Source organism: Giardia intestinalis, chromosome 5 (assembly GCF_000002435.2).
Source record: "Giardia intestinalis strain WB C6 chromosome 5, whole genome shotgun sequence".
NCBI lineage: Eukaryota > Fornicata > Diplomonadida > Hexamitidae > Giardia > Giardia duodenalis.
In genome coordinates, this window is record NC_051860.1 from 2,205,711 (window position 1) to 2,227,875 (window position 22,165).

The following is a 22,165-nucleotide window of genomic DNA, read 5'->3' on the forward strand; positions in this document are numbered from 1 at the left end:
CCGGCAAATGTACCGAAGCGGGCCGCTGACCTGCAATGACGATGCCACAGACAGATACCTTCCAGTTTCCAAGCCAAAGAAGAGCACCAGAGAAATCGTAGTCAAGGATTTCTTGACAATGAACAAAAACATGGATAACGTCCGAAGGAATTCTCCCTACCACAGTGGGACGTCGCAGTACGTTCCCCCATCTAAGAATAAGGACGCAGTTGTTTATAAAAAGATAAATTCTCCTGTTCGACGCTCTCCAGAACAGAGAAAGCCCAAGCCAAACATCATATTCAGCCCCGTGCAGCTTCCCCCAGAGCCAGAGGAGAGCAGGCGCAAACCATTTGTCCCTCAGATCAATAACTCCCAGAGCCATCTCTTGAGTCCATCTCGTTCGAGCGCCAAGTCTCCAATACGTGGAGTATCCCCGTCGCGCCAAACTACAAACAGACCTGTAACCATAACCTCCCCTATGCGGTCTTCGCAGCAGGAATACACGTACGAGTTGTCTGCCCCTGCTGACTTGGGGCTGAGCCGCTCTGTGAGTCAGTCACAATATCGCAGTCCTTCAAAAAGGGGCAAAAACTCCATCATCAACGTATCCATTCGCTCCCCTTCTAATTCTCGCGTGGCAGCGTACAACGAGATCCAGCGTTTGACCTTCAGTCCGATGTCTACCAGTACTCGTTGCAGAAGTGAGATGGACAGAGACATATTGTCTGATAATAGGGATGCAGTAAGCACGATCACTCGCAAGTCCACGACTATCAAGGCTCCAATGAGATCAGAGCACTATCTTCTTCCATCTCGCAGAAAGTACCAACAAAACTACACTCTCAATCTAAAATAATTGTTTGGATTGTTCTAAAAATTAAAAATCTTATTATTACAGTTGTCGCGATAGAACAGACCGCCTTCGCTCTTTGCGCTCAGCTTATTGTGGTTTAACGACTTGTAAAAGGGGTGTAAAGAGTGCTACTATTTCGTTTTCTGAGTTATAATTCATGGGGTATCCCCTTATTTCGGGCAGAAACCAGAGGGTTGGAATAATCTGCTGCGTATCAACTAAGACCTCGTCTGGTGGTCTAACGAAGGAGGCCTCCATCTTCCACAAATTGCCTCCAGAGGCCAGGGGGAGCGAGGCACATTCTTCAGTGTTATGAGCCTCAGCGCCATTCCTCTCCGTAGCAGCGGGTAGTAGTGCATTTATGTCCACCTTGTCCACTTTGAAGGATAGAGGAGCGTATGGAGCGTACGGCTCTGGACAGATACTCCGAGGGGGAATCTTGTCCCAACACCGATGGATGTCCTCAATGAGAAGCACTAGCTGGAATTTTGTCAGGGTTGATAAAAACTGTACTGGGAACTGGGCCTGGCAGACTTCCTCTAAGAGTGTCTTTTCTGTATCCTTTTGTGTTGCGAATAATTGGAGTCCGAGAGCTACGTCTTGCCCCGTATGTTGGCACTTCGTGTTGGAAGATCCAAAACTATTGTACTGATCGTGTCCTCCGCGATTTCGTCTATGGTTCTGCAAAGAGTTATAGCTTACCTTGAAAGGAATTTGTGTGAAAATTCCCAGACGAAGAGCAGTAAGCGAGAGGTCTCGAAAGAGACACCCAGTTTTTATATGGGGAATAAGGACTGGGAATGCAGGAATGTTGTCACAATTGTATGGGGGGTCAGCAAGAAAGCCCAGTGTGAAGATCCAATGGCATAGAGATGTCTCAAGCATTGAGAATTGAAGAGGATTGTATGGCAGCAGAGCAGCAGAGACAGGATGGTCCAACTCTTTGAAGGCCAGAGTATCAGGGAGTGGGAATCTTTGCACAATAGAGCTGAGGAGTGCCCAGACAGTGCTCTCGCATTGGGACGGTTCAGTAAAGTCGTCAGCAAGAATCCTATATGCACAAGACACTCCACAGTGCTCTGCAAACTGGAGAATAAAGCTGTTGTTCTGTACGCAGTGCTCATAAGTGGATGGATTGGGGATTGGAAGAACTAGCGATTTGGTATCAGCAACCAGGACAGAGTAGATCTTTCCGAGAATAAGGTGAAAGTTGCACCCATTGCACCACGGATTAGATATAAGCTTGTCGTGGTCAAACAGAGGAGGCTCTAGAGATAACCATGCGAGCCATCGTGACACCTCTGTTTTGCAAAGTGCATGCTCGATGGGATATGATATGAGCATGTCGCTTCGTAGTTGCTGTAACGTGTGTGAACGCGGGGCACATAATTTCCAATCTGGATAGGCGTCCTGTTGTTGCTCTTCTTTAGCCTGTGGAGCAAAACTTGCGTTATCGGGGAATGGAACCCGGCTGCTGTGGTTCAGCAAAGGAGTATCCTCGACTTGACTCATTGGGGAAGGTGCTGTGGGCCTACTGTATGCTTGTCTAAGATCCTTCAACAGAAGAAGAAACATACGAAGAAAGTCGGGCCCTGCGCGCGCCAAGTCTCTTTCTATGAACAAATGAGCAGGAGAGACGAGCACATTGGTTCGAAGCACACTCAGTGCCTTTGTCCAATTGTTATAGGCCACGGCCGGAGTGTGCTGGTCTGAAAGGCCTGGAATGCTTGTGCACCCTAAGAGCTCGACAAGCTTGCCAAAGATAAACCCGTTCTGCATCGTGGCCTTTATTTTTGCAGGTGCTCCTGCAGTGGGTGTAGGCGAGACTGCGATTGACTGTAGAAGCTCAGGGATCTGTGCACTGAATGCGCGTGCCCACGGGTCAGTACCTTTCCTCAGTACACCTAGCATCCAAGATAACGTGTCCGCCTCGTCGTAAGTTAGTGCAACATCATGTGAATCTGCAAGGGAGGTTGTGCTGGGGAGATCGGCTGGGGCTACATTACAGTGGGCCTTGGAGGTTCTTTGCCCTTTAGATGGAATGCCTGTCGATGCAGACCGTCTCCTTGTACTCTTACTATCTTTACGAATGGGTGTGCACTCATGTCGCTGTGGAAGAGAAGGTCTGAATGGAAGACCTGACTGCTTCTTTTGAATGCCCCTGTCTTCGGCCTCGAGGATATTGAGTCCAATGTTGGGCAGGGAAAAAGCTGGAACAGATGTGTAGTCCTGGGTCTTAAAGAGGCTTTGCATACAGTATTGCAATCTGTATACTCAAAAAAACCACATTTTTGCTCCAGAAACACGTGGGTTCAGGCCTTGCATGAGTTTCAATGAGCTCTATGACATCAGCTATCATAAGATAGGTGAAAGCGCAGTTGGAATGGTCTATTATGGAACAGAAATCCGCACAAACACGCCCGTGGCAATTAAGCTCATCTGCAAGGCCTCAACAAAGCTCGATCCCTACTTTATGGAGCGAGAGGCAAATACACTACTATCCATCACCCATGAAAACATCAATCGCGTCCGCGGGATCTATGAGAGTGCAGAAAACCTGTACATTGTCATGGACCTCTGCGTAGGAAACGATGTGTTCACTCATGCCATACGGAAAAAGTACTATTCCGAGGACGATGCCCGGGAGATCATCAGGCAAATCTGTCGAGCTCTAGCCTACCTACACTCGCGTCACATAGCGCACCTGGGGATTAAGCCCGAGAATCTTCTCATAACGTGCAATTCGCAAAGGCCCATAGTTTCCCACCTCAATGACAGCGAAGGGCCACAGCCATCTCGGGAGCTTGATGAGAAATACCTTGTGAAGCTTGTGGATGTGATGCTATCTCAGTACCTACACGGGGGAGAACCGTTGATCAGGCCCGAATACATCTCATTCATGGCTCCAGAAGTCTTGCGCCATCAGCCATACTCCACAGAGCCGGACATCTACGCCATGGGAGTCACTACTTATCTTCTCCTTGGCGGCGTACTTCCTTACGAGGAGCGTGACGCAGGAGAGCTGCTGGTTCTCATTGAAAAGGGTCAATGGGGCTTTCAGAATGCAAACTTCAATGGTATTTCAGCTAATGCTAAGGACTTTATTACTCAGTGTCTCAAGCCGGCGATTTCTGAGCGCATTACAGCACGCAAGGCGCTTCAGCACCCCTGGCTCTGCGATCCTCTACCGCACATAGTTCCCCTCAGCGGAACCCAGTCTCAACTCGAGCGCTATCTCGCCTCTTTGAAATTGCACACCATGTCTGTAACAGAACAAGAGCCAATCCCGGCCACAATCTTTACTAATAGTGGGGAGAATGTGCCACAGTAGCCACAACAAGATGTCTGATCGGGCTTTCGCTTTGATGCTCAGCTATGCAAGCAAGGGTTACTCGTGCCTTCACTGTAGATCTACTCTTGTAAACGATAGCATCAACAGTCTTCGATGGTTGTTCCTGGGTTTTCTAGACTTTCAAAAACGGAATTTTGGTGCATGTCAAGCCTGGATACCCCCGTTTCTTCTCTTGAGCAACTCACACGGCTTAAGGTTGAAGCACACAGCAACCTCCTGCACGGAGACTTCCAAGGGACACTACAGATCTGTCACGACGTATTACAGATTATTCACCGCCAACCAGAGAGTACGCAGCACGCAGAAGATCAGATTCTCTTCTTTCTCATGAGAATAGAAGCGGAGCTACGGCTGGGGCTCTTCCAGCAGGCTCGTGAGGGACTCGAAAAGCACATCCCGCCGCTTCTTGCTCTCCTTTCCGAAGAGCATCCTTTTAACATAACGCACATATTCGACTCTGTCCACCTAGAGCTTGCAATGGGGAATTATGCGACCGCACTGAAGGCAGCCAAACGACTTATAACTTACATACGTGCAGCTCAGCAAACTGCAGACGACATCACGAGGAACAACTTACAGTTGGCGCGGGCGCTTCTTATGTATGCCCATGCAGCAGCTGGGATGAACGACTTCAAGGATGCATTCATTGCCCTTGCAGAGGCCAGAAACATCCAGATGTCCGCTGGCGCCGAGTGCGAAGCAGCGCTGACGACGGCTCACGAAATTTCCACCCGGCTGCTATCGGGAGATACAACCGATGCTGTGGTCAGTCTCGTTGCAGTGTGTGAAAAGATCCTCACGGACAACCCTACCTGGGCTGGCCTGCCCTCGCTTTACCACAACATTGCCGTAGCACTGAACTGCGAGGGTAGACCTTCAGATGCTGTCGACTTTCTTGCGAAGGCCGCAAGCATGTGCAAGATATTCTATGGCGAAGGGTCTGCTGATTATTGTCGTGAACTTCTGAGCCTTGCGCAGACACAGCTTATCATAGGGAACATGAGTGAGTGCAGTTTGCTCTTAGAGAGAGTTGGGTCCGTGAGCAGCATGGCAACTGACGGAAATTACTGGTTTATTAAGGGAGATGTCGCATATCTGTCGGGGGATAGCGAGACGGCCGTCCAGCACTATCGCACAGCTATTATCCATATCACAAACCCAGTTATTAAGGCAGATGCAGAGCAAGCGTTAGCCTCAGCCCTGCAGGCCTCTGGCTCCCCAAAAGATGCCCTTTTGTTGCTAGACAAGCTAGCTAGTCGCTACGAAAAGCAATATGGAGAGCGCTCGCCGCGGACAGCATCGGTTTGCGTCTCACTGGGTAACATTTTTCGGCATCAAGCGCGATACAAAGAGTGTCTGGTGCTTTATGAAAGAGCCCTTAACATTTTCGAAGAGACCTATGGTCGCAGTCATGCGTACGTTGCAACCGTAAAGATCAATATTGGTGGGGTCTACTATACTCAGAGATCCTTCCGGAACGCCCTTATTTACTTTACCCATGTAAAAGCCATCCGTGAGGCCGTCTTCGGTCCTGTGCATCCACTCACCATTAGATTATATCTAGCAATCGCCAAGACCTACGAGCAAATCTGCATAGAACTAGCGAGCACAGTCACGGGGATGACCGCTTCAGGTAGTGCGAGCCTGGGTCCTCGAAGCGTCGGGCCAACAACCGGGAACATGGTCAGGCAGATAGCAGGCGAAGAAAGATCTAGTTTCGAGGAGGCACAAGCATTCTATGATAGGGCGCTAAAGGGGTGCATGGAAGCATATGGACCCAATGCACCCGAAACTATAGAAGTTCGCAAGAGTATGACGGAGTTGAAGAGACGGCGAAGAAACTGGTGATCTAGCCAATCTGGTTATCATGGCAGTTACACAGCTTTGCTCCTACGACAGCACAAGAACCATACGAGTACACCCACAGCGCAGCCAATTACGGCGATAACGGCAATTGCTATCCCCGTGATCGCGCCGGCAGAAAGAGACGATTTATTGCCCGCTTCACTCGAGTCTAGGCAAAGGGCGATCCCAGCCTGTTGAGGGGCTATACAAATGCGACAACCCTGAACGCCCTGGTAGCCATCTGTAATGGTTGTATCGTCACACCGCTTGCAAACGCCCTGAGAGCCACTAAAGGCAGGGAAGAATCCCTCGGTACAAGAAGTACAAGCAGAAGCGGCTGTGCTGCTACATGAGCTGCAGCCGAGCACACAGTTGGAGCATATGCCATTGGTATTTGTAAAGCCGTCTGCGCAATTTGTGCAAAGCCCGTCCGACGAGGAGGTGCACACAGCTGATCCAGGGTATCGAGACGTTGCATAGCACCCTCCATTGAAGAGAAAGAGACCTCCTGAACACGATTCGCATGTGCCATCGCCGGATGTTATGCACATCACATTGCGTGCGGCAGAAACTGGCTCGCATCGCCCATTGATGGGTGCTTCTCCAGGCGTGCACTTGGAACAATAGCGCGTGCCATCAATAATTGCATTACAAACTGCACAATTACCTGCTGCGGTCGCTGAGCATTCTTGCAAGCACGAGCCAAGACCTGTACCAGTAGAGTGAACGGTACCAGTTGGGCAAGTCAGGCAGTCGTTCTCTGTACCCCCTCCGCAGGTCTTACAAGAGGTACTGCACGTTACACACTCGCCGTTAGAAAGAAATGAGGAGTCTGTGCATGAGGTGCAGGTTGTTTCGTTTGTACAGCTTGTGCAGTGTTCGCCGGTGCACGGAGCACACTGTCCTTGCTTGTTGTAGTACCCTTGGTCGCATTTTTCAACACAAGACGCATCAGTCTGGTGGAGAATGTATCCGTCAGCGCATACCAAGCACGTACTTTCATCAGTGCATGTCATGCAGTTTGCTAGACACTTCTTACAGTGCACGTCGGTTTTACGGAGACGCATGATAAATCTGGCAAGTACAGATACTTCATAATATCCGCTTTGGCACCCAGTGCAGATACTAGAGTCCTCAGCATCCTCACAGACACAACCAAGAGGGCAGACCGTCTCGCAAACCACAAGCTCTGTGTCTGGAGTTAACGTAGGAGACGCGCCTGGTCGACATTCCACACATGAGTCTAGATTTTCGTCGCAACGCAAACAGTTCTCATCATTGCAGTTGAAGCACACATTGTTGATAGATCCCATCCCATCCGGGCATGCGTCCAAACATTGCGTTGATTCCCCGGAGACCAGCAGATGCTTTCCCTGGACGCACTGAGTACAAATAGCAGGTCCGGGGCTTGATGGCGTTGTGCACATAGCACAGCCAGCTACTCCATTCCAGGAGGCGTCCCTAACAATTTGCAAGCTGATTGAATCTGTCCTTTTTCTTCTTATAGATAGTAGCCTTTCTAAGCGCCTCGCTCCGGAAATGCGCGTCGGAATATAACGGGTAGGAATGCTGCAACGCATGCAGCGTCCACTCGCTTCATCGGTGGGGTCTACCTCAAAGTATCCGTCCGCACATCCATTGCAAGTACTTGTTCCAGGAACACATGTACACCCGAGAGGACAGATAGGAACAAGAGCTATGCATGATTTCTTATCTTGAGACAGCTGGTAGTCTGGCATGCACTCGGTACACTTTGTGTGCTCAGACGCGCTGCACCTGTTACAACCCTCGATTGAGCAGGCGCTGCAGCCCTGTTTATCAGCACACTCGATGCATATATTAACCGATTCGAGAGATCGTCTATATGCATACCGTCTACCAGGACTGAAAGTATGACCGAAGAAAGTAGCATCATTGGGTACGCGTCCGCAAGAAGAGCAGAAATCTCCACTACATGGCTCGCAACGTGCCGCGTCAGTTCTAGATGGATCGAATGTGAAGTATCCATCCGCGCACCCCGAACAAATATTTCCAACCGCACATGTACAAATAGAGGGACAAGCAGAGCTGTCCTTAACGCATGTCAGGCCATTGAACGAAATGCTGTACCCCAGGAGACAGACACAACGTCCATTTTGCTCCTCTGAAAACTCGGGACATTCGGGAACACATTGATCACTCCGAAGGCTCAGCTTGTATGCTGGATTATAGCACGTGCTGCAGAGCTCGGGATCACCGTTGCACGTCTTGCAGGTCACATGGCAGCTATGGCACGTTCCCTCTACCAAGCCTTTCCCATCGTCGCACAGGGTACAAGTGACCTTTGACGTGCTTCGACGCAAGGACGAACCTTCCACTGTGCACGTTTTACAACCAGAGATGGCAGAGCTACACCGCACGCAATTCTCTGCTGAGGGCGTAGATAATGTAAAGTATCCCCTCTGACAGCTAACACACGTGGGAGACACATCTGTGCAGATGCAATTAGAGGGACAATCTTCGTGTCCAGAGTCGTCTAAGACGCAAACTTCCCCCTTTAACGTGTATCCTAAATCACATTCTTTGCACACCACAATAAGGTCACCGTTTTCCTGCACCCCTCTGCAATCGATGCAGTGCTCAACTCCAATGACCGATCCATCGGAAAAGCTGCTCAAGTCACAAGGTATACACTGACCTTTCCAGCTACCACTGGCGAGGAAAAACCCGGATCTGCATGTTACACACTTGTCAATCTCTCCTCCAGAACACGTGTCGCATGATTCGTCACATTTCTCACATCCCTGTAGCGTTGAGTAATACCCGTGAATACATGAGCACTTCTTATTTGTAGCTGCAACGGAATTAGGCGGACAAGCAGAAAGACATTCTGTTAAGGCAGGATTAAAGTACGGTGTTTCAGCAAAGCACTCTGCACACTTATTGGCCCTATGTGGGCACGACTTGCAGCCATTACCACAGGGCTCACACAGCCCATCATCCATCCTATATCCATCCAGACACTCCTCACAGACAATGCTGTCAGACTCAGGAATGTATGAGCATAAGCCACAATGCTCCACCTCTAGCGCACACGATAAGCAAGTATCCCCTGAGACAACTCCTGCCGCTATAAAGCCCGGCTTACAGCTGGTACACAGAGCAGGAACATCTTGATCGGCACAGAGACAAGACAGGGGGCACTCGCTGGCTGGCAACGGGGTACAGAATCCGTCCTCATCAGGCTCGTACGCCTCCTGACAAGCAAGGCACTCAGTCAGGGCAGGATCACAAAGGACACAGTTTGGAATTGCGCAGGCGTTACACTCTGTTTTGTCAGTGCAGTCTACGCACATGTTATCTCGACACGCTGCACAGTGCTCTCCCTCACAAGCTACACAAGCTGTCCCGGTAAAGAAGTACTTAGGATCACACGCGTTGCAGGTAGCGACATCACTCTTACAATCTAAGCAATGTGCTATTGTACATGGAGAGCATTCACCTTCGTGAATTCCGTACCCGTCTCTGCACTTAATACATGTTGTCCCAGAAACTTCTGCACAAATGATATTCCCAGGGATACTAGCCAGCGTATAGCAGCCTCCTTGAAATAGGAAATAACCTGTAGTCTTGCAGCCTGTGCACGCTCCATCGCGTACATCACAATGGTCGGCCGCTGCCTCTGTGCACTCTCCGTTGAGGGGGGCCTCCTTCTTTTGGTTACACTTGCTACAGTATACCTTACCCCCTATAGCGATTTGATTTTCTATGGAACAGATCTGGAGTCCATAAGATCCTGTCGTTGCGTAGCATCCGCCACTATAAAGTAGATGCTCTCCCTCGCAGCTGATGCAAATCTGGGAAAAGTTTTTCTGACAGGTTGTTAGGCCTGATGTGCATATGCCTGCTACGGGGACGTCTTCTTCATAGGCACACTTGGTGCACAACGTTCCCTCAAAAGCTGTACAGTGGCCTATTGCACAGCTCTGAAGCCCGTTTCCTTCTGAGCATAGCTTAACACACCTCCCACTGCTTCGTAGGACATAGCCTTGTTGGCACTGTGTGCAGGACTCGTTCTCACAGAGCAAGCAATGATCCACGGGACAATATGTGCATACGCCGTCAGTCACAGGATAATGACTTCCGCATTCTGTGCATTCACCATCACGAACCTCTGCACAAATGGCTGATCCCGGATGTTCGTTGGCGTTGTAGCAGCCACCATTGAACAAAAAGTATCCATCGGCAACACAGTTGATGCATTGGCCACTCTCTGCATCACAGTACGAGGAATGCTCGTCAGTGCAATGTCCATTGATTGGGGCCTCGTTCTCGTCATTGCATAGGCTACAGTAAAGCATGCCTTCGACAACTATCTGGTTATCGGTAGCACATATAGACTGGGCTAAAGCACTCTTGCTAGGGTAACAGCCTCCTCGATAAAGTAGGTGTCCTGATTCGCAAGATATGCAGATTCCGTGACTGTCTTTAACGCACGTTGTAACCCCGGTGTTACATACCCCGGCTGCCGGCACGTCTCCCTCGTGTGCGCACTTTGAGCATAGAGTGTCATCAAACACAGTGCAGTGACCAACAGCACAATTTGTCTCCGAGTCTCCTTCAATGCAAAGGTCGACACACCGTCCTCTATTGGTAAGGGTGTACCCGTGGTCACAGACTTCACAGATATACGGGTCTGTACATGATGTACAGTTCTCAGGACAGTCTGACACATCACTGAATAGAATGCGCTCTGCAGTGCCGGCCTTAGCTGCCAAACGGCACAAGGCGCCGCCCTTCAAGTAATGGTTACTGTTGTGCAGATAATGGTGACGGTTGCTACACGTGCACATTAGGAGAGTAAGAATCCATGTGTGCATTTTTGTTTTGTGGGCATCTACTGCAGAAAAGGCTCCATCTCCTATCCTGTACACTTGTAGATATCTGCTGTACTATCGACATCACGCTAGAGGTCTACAAACATGAAGTCTAACAAGGAATCGTCCACATCCTGTGACACGGTGAGAGTTTCTGCCGACCGTGCTCGCCGTGCAGCGGGAATAGTTGGCTGGATAACCGGCGGAGGAAACTGGACAATACTGGAAAAGGGAGAAGGGTTCTTCTCATCATCTCTCTCAGGTTCTTCATCCCAAGCTACACGGGCATGACGGGCTTGGCGCCTGGCAAGGGTGGCAAGGGAGGGGTTTTCTACTGCAGTGAGGCTAAGGGACTGTAGATTATCTAGTGTGCCTTTTGCAAGGAGAGAAGACAGGAGAGGTCCTTGTTTGCAGTTGACTGGATTCGATGGGCACGGCTCGAAAATCATGTTGGAGCTCTGAAGAAGCCCGCAATCTGCACGAAGCCGCATCCCTTTTGAAGTAGTGCTAGAAGGAGACCCTTGGGGAACGACCGGATCTAGAGACCTATATGGACTATTGTCATGCAAGATTTCTTGTGGCGAAGTTGTATCCGCTGGAATTAAGGCTGGGACAAGATTATCCGAAAACTGCGCCCCTGTACATTTCTGTCTCAGCTCCAGCTCATTCTGATCATCCTTATCTTGCCTGAGGGACAGCTTCGGCTCTACATTCACTGCTTTTGTCCGCTGTTGCTTGGTAGACTTGGCCGAGCGCCGTGGAGAAGCTGGCGGAGAATGCTCTGCCAAGTGATGGACTGAAGGAGTGGCAGATCCTTGACGTGTCGCTGACCTGTATTTATACTGAAAGTAAGATGGCGGCAAGAACTTTATATTTGTTGTGTATTCATATCTAGGGTGCCCTGCAGGGCCAGGCACCGCCTCAAAGTCTCGCGAGGCGACTATCTTTGTGCACCGGGGGCGTGTTGTGTGAGGCCTGGTCCTCTTGGAGGGAAGAGAACTTCTGGGACCTGCACCCTCGGGAGTAGCTTGAGGTGCCTGCGCCTCTGCCTGGAGCTGCCGAGTTCTTGGCCGCGGCGAAGCTCGCCGAGCAGGCATCGTTTTTTAGAACTCGATTTTTGTTGAGCCAGGAAGGTTTTGCCTTTGCTGAATCCCTGCATGATTGGAGTGAAAGAGGAGCAAACGCAGTAAACGCAGGGGAGCTACTATTATCCTGGATTTGGGACAGATTGGGCCTATCTGCACGTGGCGTTGACCCATTGGTGGGTGTTCTTCTGCATCTTGACATGTTCTGATTTGGATGCGGGGACTTTACAGATCTAGATGCGGGTGGACAGGGGCTTGAATAGCTGGACTTGAGTCGCAGAGTCTCATGCTTAGCTTCAGAGCTTTCTAAGAAATTGCGAGAGCTTTTGCGCTGCGAGTCTATGGGTTGGTCAACTGGTTCCTTCAGCAGCTGTATTCCAGCCTGCGTCGTCAAAAATGCTCGAATGATGGGAGCAAGATAGTGCTCCTCGGGCATGTGTAAATTATCTTTAAGCGGTCACGGGGACATAGAGATAGTATGGGAAGAACAACTGATGTATCGAAGACACTGTAGTTTACAACCCGTAGGTAGATAAAGGGAGGCTAAGTCAGATTTCTAATTCTATGACTGGTGAGGTTCTCCAGCGCCATTGCGCGGGTTGATACCAGAGTTGGACAGGGAGCTATGAAGACTGAGAAGCAAGTCATTGCTAATTGCACGACCTTCAGGAGGAATATCATCGACAAGATTATTCAAGGCATGCTGAATACGTGCTTGGGTTCGTATGGCGTCTGCATTTTGGTTCCCATCAAAAAGTGACGATGTGAGGCGCGAAGACGGGGAGGTTGACGATCTAAAAGGCTGCACTCGTGCTCGAGAGGAACAAGGGTGCAGAGCAGCCCTACGGAGACTGCAGTAGGGCATACTTGCATACATGTCCGCAACGGGAGGGCTCTGGAGGAGATCTCTATTGAGCTCGCGGCGACCCCACTGAACAGCAGATGCAATATTTGAACTCACATAGTTCCTCGTCGGACGCTTCAGACAGAGCGGGAGGGCTGAAACCATGCGGCCTATCTCTGCTGGAGGTAGCCGCGGGGCTCGTGGGGACGGAGGCGTCGGAGACAAAGCCAGTGAATCTAATAACATATTCACAAGACAGCACAAAAGGCAGGAGGAGGGGTGACCACGGATCAGTCGTTCAGTCCAATCATGTTCTTTGCAACGTTCATCACCATGGCTCCCTTTGTAGGGATGCCTGTTCCACTTTCCTTGGGCCCGAATACGCTCATGAGGCCCTTCGACTCCTTCGTACCCTTCTTACTCTTCTTGCTGTCATCCTCACTAGTCCGCTTACGAATCTTGCAGCGCTTGCACTGAACAAATACATATGTCACCCAGAGGGCTACTGCAACCGGAGATAGTGCGACTATAGCCCAGTACATGTTCAGAAACCAAGCATCGAATTTGCATGCATTGGCAACTGTGTCCTTGAAGAGTTTGTACACACCAGACGCATTAGTATATTCGCTCATCATCACGATAAGAAACAGGAGAGACGGGAGCGCACCTACACACATCATCATAGAATTAAATACAAAGCCCACAAGGGGCGTGTTGTTCCGCTCCATAGGGTAGATCTTCATGAAAAACACAAACTTGAGTCCCAGGATTGTCACCCCGTTAACAAAACAGAACAAGATATAAATGGCGAGGCTACTGTAAAAGATTATCGACAGGATGGGGAAAGGCAAGGCACTGTCCATGGCTGCGAATGCTTTGTCTAAAATGTAAAAGGGCTTAGGTAGCGCGGCCGCTATTATCTGGATGTACCAGAGCACAGAAACTATTAAGAAAAATATTCCAAGTACCAGTAGTAAATAGTACTTGAGTGGATTAGCTGTCTCCTTGATATTCATGGCGAGAGTGTCAGTGTACTCCCTCTCCATCTCCTCGAGGTCTCGCTCAAGCTTCTCGAAATTACGTGCCTCTTTCCTTAAAGATGACCTGCTGAACAGGGCGCTTCTTTCGTTTCTCTTTATCATCCTTTCAACGTGGTCTCGGCTGTACTCTTTGATCAGTAGTTCATATATTCTGTCGTACTCCTTCAAAAGATTGAGTGACCTCTGCTTGTAGCGCTGCTTGAACGTGAGGAGCTCGTCCTTGTTCATGCTATGAGGCCGTTTGATAAACCTAATGATGTATGATACGGGATAAATAAATAGCCCGACGGATAAGAACAAAACGAAAATTATGCTACCGAGGAAGCAAGCAAAAACAATGAAGTAAATGTAGATAGGCATGGTCGAAGATGTGGACGCTTTCAGAATCCTCTCTGGTGCAGCCAGGGCATTTGTCGTCTGCTTTGGGCAGGTGTTCCTTACTTCCAGTAGCCACCACAGAAATGCAGACAAGAGCAGCGTGCTCGCGATGATGACTGCGGCCTTCCAGAGGCCCCCAAGCAACGACCTTCCTATCGTTTCTCCGGCATTACGAGAAGAGATGTAGAAGTAGCAGAGAGGGAGGAGAAATGTTGCCAAAAAAATTGCGAAGAGCATCAATCCGACCCAAATATATGACATGATGGTCGGATTTATCCCAACTGGAGACGTAGCATTGAACGTTGAACTATTCGCCCGATCAAGGGGGATCATGACAGGGAGCATGAACAGGAAGAAAAGAGAGAAGACAACTAAAATCCGAGACGGCAACTCGACCCATTTGTCGCTAGGCCTCGACCAGTAAAGCAATATGTAAATTGACATGGCCAGCACGATGGCTGCAGCCCCCAGAGCAAGCCCCAGGAGAACCCAGGAGACACCCATTCACTTTTTTGATTTTGGACGAACAAATTGATAGTTAGTAGATGCCTACTCAACTAGAGATACATTGAAGCGCATTCTCACACCCATCGCTGCGAGGTCATTGGCAAGAACGAGCAGCACCATGGGTATTTGTATGAGCCGCCCGTGGCCTGTAGCCTTACATTCTCGGCAGACACTTCCGCCCAGCTGCATTCCAAGCAGACTTCCACATGCAGCGCAGACAACGTGCTCCGTGGCGTCACTCTCTGTGCAGAGTCTACCCCTAAGGCTCGCCATAGCTCCGTGGGCCAACAAAGCATCTCGCTCCATTTCTCCGAAGCGCAGGCCGCCACCCCTCTTACGCCCCTTGATGGGCTGCTTTGTGATCTTGTCGGAGGGGCCTTCTGCGCGAACCTGGTACTTGTCTGACACCATGTGTCGTAGACGCTGATAGTAGACAACGCCAATGAAAATGTCGGCTGGCATTGGGTCCCCAGTTATGGCGCTGTACATGACCTCCGACCCGTACCTATTAAATTGGCCTGTTTTGAGAAGTTGCTCACCAAAGACATCTATAGCGCGACGCTCGTCACTCCACTGAAAAGGCGAAGAATCAACAAAGTCAGCGTAGTGCACGCCTATCTTGGAGGCAAGTGACTCTATAAGCATTCCGACTGTCATTCTGGATGGAAAAGCGTGGGGGTTAATGATGAGGTCGGGAACTATACCGCTGGAGGTAAAGGGCATGTCGGTTTGCCGCCACCGTATCCCCATGATTCCTTTCTGGCCATGTCGGCTTGCAACCTTGTCTCCCACAACAGGAGTTCTGTCGTGCCGAATGACTATGCGCACGCGCTGAATAAAGTGTAGAGATGAGCTCTCAGTTCGAGCACGGGTCTGCAACTGTCTAGAGGACTTTCTCTCCGCCTTGCTTGCGTGTGACCGCGGCGTTGCTGTTTGGTTATCTTCATTTGATTCGGAACCGCTACCTGGCTGGTTACTTATCTCATCATCCGAAGCATCATTATCAAGGTTGGATGAGTTGGAGTCTCCAGCTGGAAACGAAGAGTCCCGTTTCTTCTTTGTAGCAATATCGTTATCGGTCCAATACTCTCCTTTCGCAGCGCTTTTATGAATAACGATGACCTTCTCCACAAACCCCGGTTCGTGATGGTACAGCTTGGTTGAGTAGCACTGCTTAGTTGGGTCATACGTTTGGTAGAATACACTGCCATGCGACAGGTATGCCCCAACGGGAGGAAGCCCGTCCTCGTCTAGCTCTGTGTCGTAGTTCTCATCCATGTGAGTCACAATATAGTCTGGGCTGCGCTTGAGGTAGGGCACGGCAGTGGCTACGGTTCGCATGTATCTCATTAGCTTGTCGTCGTAGCAATCTATGTCGTGAACCGAATAAACGGTTCCGTGAAAAAGACCTCGCTCCAGCGAGGCCTTGTTGATCAGTGCTGCGTCCTCCATATCGTATGAGGTATACGCCGAGACTGCCACCACTAGGTTCGTGCCTGTTGGGTGGGTATCGAAGCCACCAATATCATGTATGATTGCGTTCCGCACAAGAGGCTTCTGGGGAGTTGTAAGGAGATAGGACTTTGTATCATATTTATATGCAAGATTGCGGCACGGGATTCCCATCGTTTGCTTGAGCATTTGGCACTCATACATGTTCCTGGGGGACTGATTGTGGTCCGAGAATGGCACCAGAAGCCCAAGAATGGAGAGAAGGGAGGTTGGGGTAATTTCTTGATGCGTAGTCACCCCCAGGCGCACGTCGTCGCCATAGATGGCTATCTGAAGGAATATCTGCTCAAGAGGAGTAATATACTCTGGTGAATTATTAGTCAGTGAGTGGACAGGGCGATAGAATCGTCCCATGGATGTGTTCATATAGATTCCCGGAAAGAGATGATCTTTATTGCCCTTCTCTATAAAAACGACTTCGGTGTACGGGAAAATAATAGACTTTACCTTTGCTGCGCGAATGCACGCGACAAGCTGAATTGCACGTTCATTCGTATCTAAATAGCCTAGAATAGTGCCATTGAGCACCACACAAAGGCTGTAGATATCAGAAAGAGAGGGGGAAAGCCCAAATTGTGCCAATAATATGAATAGATTTGCAATTTGATCGGTGGTTGGGGTGGAGCTGAGGACCGTGGCCTTATAGCAAAGATGCGTGAGTATTCCACATGGCGCACCATCCGGGGTGTGGACAGCACACTGGAAGCCGTAGGACTCTGGGTACAGTTTTCTAATGCTAGTGATTTTGTGAGTCGCAAAGGCGTTTCCTCGGTTTATGCAACGAAAATGCGCCAGGAAGCGGACGTAGTTTATCCTATCTGCAAGGACCGAGAGGCCACTCATATTAGAGTAGTCGTGGCCCTTGTATGCGCGCATCACTCCCGGTCCGGCAAGAGATCGCAGGCCACTAGACAAGGGCCTCCAAAGTTTGGGAGAGGCTATGTAATGAGAAATCCAAGAGTTTGAGAGCTCATAGCTGCCAATGGCTCCGGTGGAGGTGGCGTTTCGAGAGACAAGACGCATGATTTTGATGAGGGTAGACGTGACCTCTGCCTTGAAAAAGGCGCCAGGAGTAAGAGCCTCTTGCGAAGACAGCAGGTCTGGACTGTCTGGCTTTATAAAGCTACCAAAGAGCAGCAGGCATTTGCGGGCCATGAGGCACATCATATTAAACTTGGCTCTGGTGTCTTCCTTGGGGATGTTTATCAGAAGGTACTGCTCGAATAATAGGTCACAGCAGTCCACATCTGTCAAGTCATACCTATCTAACAAGGAAAGGATCATCCTGAACTTACCGCCAAGTAACTGCTTGCAGGCTTTGTGGGAGAAAATGCGATATTTGTGAAAGTCTCGCAGCATAGCTTCAACCCGAAGGGAGACATATCCATCTTCTTTGGGGTGTGCTGAAGCACAGATGGTACAGATGGTGGAATAAATCTCCTTATCTGTTGTCGAAACTAGAGCACGCAGAACCAGTATGAGAGGCACATAAATGTATCTTCCATCTATTGTGAATTTCACGCTGAGAAAGTTATCCTTTCGTGCCTGTATGACTGTGGAGTAGACGTGCCCATCTTCTCGAACCCCTTTGTAGTGCACGCCTGCAGGAGCAAATTCAGAAATCGTGGACAAAGAACGATATTTGGTGAACGCAAGGGGGGTATTAGACAGACAGTCCAAATAAAGGCGCACAACTTTGTCTTGACCATTTGAGATAAAGTATCCCCCCGCATCACGCTCATCCTCGCGGAGTCGTATCCTTTCTTCCCGTGTTTTCCCATGCAACAAGCAAAGCTTTGATCCTACCATGACCGGAACGTCTCCGGCATTGATGACTACGGTCTTGGACATTGGTCCGTCCGACACCTTGAGGGTAACGTGTAGTGGGCCACAATAGTTGGCGCGTGTTTCCCGGGCAAAAGCTGGTGTAAAAGAAGGAGGCTTGATGGTTAGATTGACTATTTCGACCTTAATAGCCTTGGATGTGCTTAGGTTAATAACTATTGCAGGTGCGTGTTTGATGATTGTTGTATTTAAGGAATCAATGAAATCGTTGAATGAGTTGACGTGAGCACTGACGGCTTCTGTGTTGAAGTTCTCGTTGAACTGCGACGTATATCCAGTATGTCTTGGAGATAGTTTGCGGCGCCACCGGTTGTCCTTATGGTCTTTCTTCTGGTTGCAGATCTTTAAATCATCTATATCCTCGGTTGGGAGGTCAGTAAGGCAGAGCGTCATAAGTTTTAATTGAAATTCAGTGATTTGGAACTCTGGCCTACCATACCAATCTGGTAACGAGCTAGAGAGATTATGGGCGGCTATCCTGATTGCTATTTCTTTACTCCTCGTCACTCACTATGTCCCCTTACTTCATTTAATGCGATGTGATAGCTGAGCTACGAGTCTGGGCAGACATACCCTTTCGCTCTCCCAGTGACATGTGTTTGATGGTATGGCCTTAAAAAGTAAATACCTCTATGCTCTGCTTAGTCTAGACGCCAATCGACACAGGACAGGATTGGTAAAAAATTGAAGCGCAATCTCAGCACTGATCAACACAGGAAAAGCTGACCGAACACACCCTGCTCTACTCACCCTGTGCACAAAAACATCCCCCCTCGGGGAACGGAAGGCTGACCTAGCCACCCCCAAGCGTCGATCGGTGGCTCCATTATTGGGGCAGCGCGCAGCGGAATGGGCCTCGCCGGCGCGCAGCACGGGCGACCCCAAGGAGGAGATGAAAGCCAGAGCTATAGACCAATTACAGGCCAACATCCATTGGAAGCAGTCCTATCAGAATAGGAAAGAGCTTGAGGAGCTCACTACGGGGAGGACAGGTGTCTCATTCATAGCGGCCAGACTAAACAACAGAGCCCCAGAAAACTTAAACATATCTGCCATAGGGTATCAAAGACGTGCTTTGAGTCCGCGCCGTAGCCTCAGTAAGTCATCTCCGCAATCAAGCATTCTGGCTCCAGATAGCCTTCGGTTCCTTTTCGAAGAAAGCCCCCAGCAAGTGCCCACGAGGATGAAGCCACAGGAGCTTCCACGTGCAAATGGTAACTCAATGACAAGGGAGGAGATAAGCCAGGCCATGAGCAGGATTCGTGCAAGGAGAGCGGCTAGCCTGAACAAAACATATACTCTTGATGGGAGCCCATGTACCTTGATTACCTTCAATTCCCATCTGAAGGACGAAGATGTTGATAAACTTAACGTGTCTCTCCAAACCAGGGGTGCCGGCACTTCCATAGATGGTGGCTGCATGCGAGGAGGTGCACTATCAACCGTTCTTCGTGAGATTGACCAGATTCCAGACCAGGAGCTCCTTTGTGAGTCCCCTCGTGACCCAATATCTGGCTGTGTGGACACGGCTTTCAGAAGTTACAGCAGAGGAAGCTCTACAGCAGCGCCCACTCGACCGCAGGCACAGCTGGGGTTTTCTACTATGTCACTTAAGCCATTCTTCGGAGAGTCTATGTGCCTAAACCACGCAGCAGCCCGCCACAGAGCGAAGGCTATTGCTTGATAGCCATACAGCAATAGAAGGGCTGCTGTGCACGTGTTTGCACTTACTTTCCCACGCTGATTAAGTAAATTATATTAGCAGAATTCATAAAAAACTACCGCTTGGATTCTACGCCATGTCTATAACGACTTCTGGCCAGTGGTTCGAGGCGGTGCACCAGAGGAACTACATGCTTGTTGAGCGCTACGCAGACAGGTTTGCGTCCTCGGTCAATAGTCACGGAGAGACCGCACTTATGTTGGCTACGCGCGCGCAAGATGTCCAGATGATGGAGCTCCTGGTTGGCTATGAGCGGGGCATGTTCAATAAGATGGGGGAAACGGCGCTTGTCATTGCCATAGACAACAACTTGTTCATGGGGATCGAGCTTTTGGCGCGGAATGAGGCTAATTCGACGGGGTATGATGGGTCGTCTCCTCTACACCACGTTGTGAGGTCAAACAAGATTGATTTTGTCCCGTACCTGGCTCCTCTTCTGGCGCAGAAGTGCGATGACGCTGGAAGGACGCCTCTCGAGCTGGCAGCAGAACTAGGCTACACAGAAATGATGGAGCGTCTCATCCGCCACGGACTCCCTGTGGCCACGGCAGATCAGATCAATCGTGCAGCTCAAATTGCTGAGGAGCACGGATTTCCAGACTGTGCGTATGCCATCCGCAATACATCGGCGCCGCCCACCGATACGCAGGGAGGACGCCAGATTTTCAGCGGCACAGGACATATTTGCGAGAATGCCCGAAGTGATCAGTATTATAATGACGTCACTGCGAATCAACTACACGCTCACAGCGCACGAATTGTTGCACCAGTTGTGCCTCCAGAGCTAGACCCAGAGCAGATAGAGGGCATGGGGAAAGGGCACAGCATGTCCCCCTATGCAATTTACAACACAAACTGTCTAAACTGCGAAAAGAACATCACCGCTCTTGTTTCCTTGCTAATCGATAGGGATCAGACGGTGTCAGAGCTTAGACACAGACTTGATGTTGCCCAGAATGATAACGTTATCCTCAAGAAGAAGATCCGAGCCCTGGAAGAACTTCAGGAGCGGCACTACCAGGGGTCGATAGAGCACGCCATGGCCATCGAACGCGAGGCTAACCCGGATCGCTACGTGGGGACAAATAATACTGTCGACCCATCGCATTCTCAGATCGAAAACCAATTGGACTTCAGCCATTCGGCCACGGCAACTCCGTCGCGGCAAGCAACTACTTCCAAGCTGGGGACTTCCAGGGGGAACTCGTCGATGCAATTGACAGGAGGATTCACTGAAAGGCACCTGAAGTGTCTGTCTCCGTCTCAACGACAACAAGTCATCGAAGACGCAGCAACTATCGAGCTGGCAAATGACTACAAGACCCTCAGAACCCTGGGAATAGACGTCTCGAATGTCGTATCAGGGACGACAAAGCTGTCCAGTAGCTCTACTGCAGATACGCTCAGGAGATCTCTGAGTAATTCGGGCCGGGTTCGGTCTATGCCAAGTGACACTGTACTGAACTGCGAGCCGGGATCTGCTCCATACTCCACACATATTTCCCGCAGATATGGCGACTCTCCATCCCGTTCGACATCTCGCACCAGAACAGCCCTATCGAGTTCACAAACACGTGCGGGGAGCAACACTCTGCGTCGTTCTGGCTCAGTTACAGGTACGGCCACAGGAGCAACCAAGGCACATGGATCTACCTCTACCTCAAGAGCCCAGTCCAGAACACAGTCTAGGAATCAATCCCGCACGGGCCGGTCGGGCTCCACGGTGGACCGGCAAAGACATATGCCCCCGAGCAAGACTAATGCGATGGATGAAACGGAGCTCATGCTTGCCGCGCTTAACGGTGACTTGATGCTCGTCGATCAGCTGAGACATACGCAAGTGGGGTATGTCAACAAGTTTGGTAAAACAGCGCTGATGTACGCGGCAGAACGGAACCATGTATCCTGCGTAACGCTCCTGTTTCTGAAGGAAAGTGGAAAGCAAGATAGAGATGGGATGTCCGCCTTGATGTACGCGGCTCAGTATGGCTACATGACCGTCTGCAAGACCCTTATGTATGCCGAGGCGAAGCTCACACGACACGACGGAATGACTGCATTGATGCTTGCGGCAAACAACGGTCACGAGCTTGTGGTTTCAATTCTCTTAGAGTTCGAAGCAGGATACCAGAACGTGGAGGGCATGACGGCGCTTATGTTAGCTGCACAGAATGGCCACCTGGAATGCTGCAAGCTGCTGTGTTCGCAGGAGATCTTTATGGTTGATAATGAGGGCCACGACGCGGTCTGGCATGCTCGGGAATACGGCAGACAAGCCATTGCAATTGAGCTTAAGCATTACAAGGACTGCTTCAGTAAATAGAGAGGGTGAGGGTCACAGGG

At 50.0% G+C, this 22,165-nt stretch overlaps 11 protein-coding genes across 11 annotated transcripts; 5 read left to right on the plus strand and 6 right to left on the minus strand.

Moving 5' to 3' along the window:
* Positions 1-7: 7 nt before the first annotated feature.
* On the plus strand, positions 8-838 carry GL50803_0017062 (uncharacterized protein; the record flags this gene model as incomplete). The annotated part of the gene is made up of 1 exon (XM_001708892.1): positions 8-838. The coding sequence occupies one exon, from the start codon at positions 8-10 to the stop codon at positions 836-838; it is 831 nt and encodes a 276-aa protein (XP_001708944.1).
* Positions 839-922: 84 nt separating this feature from the next.
* Positions 923-3,088, minus strand: GL50803_00137704 (uncharacterized protein; the record flags this gene model as incomplete). The annotated part of the gene is made up of 1 exon (XM_038045728.1): positions 923-3,088. One exon carries the CDS (start codon positions 3,086-3,088, stop codon positions 923-925), a length of 2,166 nt encoding a protein of 721 aa, XP_037902258.1.
* A 70-nt stretch (positions 3,089-3,158) lies between these two features.
* Positions 3,159-4,166, plus strand: GL50803_0011178 (Kinase, CAMK CAMK1; the record flags this gene model as incomplete). Its single annotated transcript, XM_001708890.1, has 1 exon — positions 3,159-4,166. One exon carries the CDS (start codon positions 3,159-3,161, stop codon positions 4,164-4,166), a length of 1,008 nt encoding a protein of 335 aa, XP_001708942.1.
* Positions 4,167-4,328: 162 nt separating this feature from the next.
* Positions 4,329-6,035, plus strand: GL50803_0011177 (Kinesin light chain protein; the record flags this gene model as incomplete). The annotated part of the gene is made up of 1 exon (XM_001708889.2): positions 4,329-6,035. The coding sequence occupies one exon, from the start codon at positions 4,329-4,331 to the stop codon at positions 6,033-6,035; it is 1,707 nt and encodes a 568-aa protein (XP_001708941.2).
* A 26-nt stretch (positions 6,036-6,061) lies between these two features.
* GL50803_0040376 (High cysteine non-variant cyst protein) lies at positions 6,062-10,891 on the minus strand (the record flags this gene model as incomplete). The annotated part of the gene is made up of 1 exon (XM_001708886.1): positions 6,062-10,891. The coding sequence occupies one exon, from the start codon at positions 10,889-10,891 to the stop codon at positions 6,062-6,064; it is 4,830 nt and encodes a 1,609-aa protein (XP_001708938.1).
* An 86-nt stretch (positions 10,892-10,977) lies between these two features.
* GL50803_0011174 (uncharacterized protein) lies at positions 10,978-11,985 on the minus strand (the record flags this gene model as incomplete). The annotated part of the gene is made up of 1 exon (XM_038045647.1): positions 10,978-11,985. The coding sequence occupies one exon, from the start codon at positions 11,983-11,985 to the stop codon at positions 10,978-10,980; it is 1,008 nt and encodes a 335-aa protein (XP_037902259.1).
* A 550-nt stretch (positions 11,986-12,535) lies between these two features.
* On the minus strand, positions 12,536-13,063 carry GL50803_0032041 (uncharacterized protein; the record flags this gene model as incomplete). The annotated part of the gene is made up of 1 exon (XM_038046052.1): positions 12,536-13,063. One exon carries the CDS (start codon positions 13,061-13,063, stop codon positions 12,536-12,538), a length of 528 nt encoding a protein of 175 aa, XP_037902260.1.
* A 44-nt stretch (positions 13,064-13,107) lies between these two features.
* GL50803_0011170 (uncharacterized protein) lies at positions 13,108-14,739 on the minus strand (the record flags this gene model as incomplete). The annotated part of the gene is made up of 1 exon (XM_001708880.1): positions 13,108-14,739. The coding sequence occupies one exon, from the start codon at positions 14,737-14,739 to the stop codon at positions 13,108-13,110; it is 1,632 nt and encodes a 543-aa protein (XP_001708932.1).
* A 45-nt stretch (positions 14,740-14,784) lies between these two features.
* On the minus strand, positions 14,785-18,492 carry GL50803_0029436 (DNA-directed RNA polymerase subunit B; the record flags this gene model as incomplete). The annotated part of the gene is made up of 1 exon (XM_001708879.1): positions 14,785-18,492. One exon carries the CDS (start codon positions 18,490-18,492, stop codon positions 14,785-14,787), a length of 3,708 nt encoding a protein of 1,235 aa, XP_001708931.1.
* Positions 18,493-18,991: 499 nt separating this feature from the next.
* On the plus strand, positions 18,992-19,783 carry GL50803_0033721 (uncharacterized protein; the record flags this gene model as incomplete). Its single annotated transcript, XM_001708878.1, has 1 exon — positions 18,992-19,783. The coding sequence occupies one exon, from the start codon at positions 18,992-18,994 to the stop codon at positions 19,781-19,783; it is 792 nt and encodes a 263-aa protein (XP_001708930.1).
* Positions 19,784-19,898: 115 nt separating this feature from the next.
* GL50803_0011165 (Ankyrin repeat protein 1) lies at positions 19,899-22,145 on the plus strand (the record flags this gene model as incomplete). Its single annotated transcript, XM_001708877.1, has 1 exon — positions 19,899-22,145. The coding sequence occupies one exon, from the start codon at positions 19,899-19,901 to the stop codon at positions 22,143-22,145; it is 2,247 nt and encodes a 748-aa protein (XP_001708929.1).
* Between the last annotated feature and the right edge of the window lie 20 nt (positions 22,146-22,165).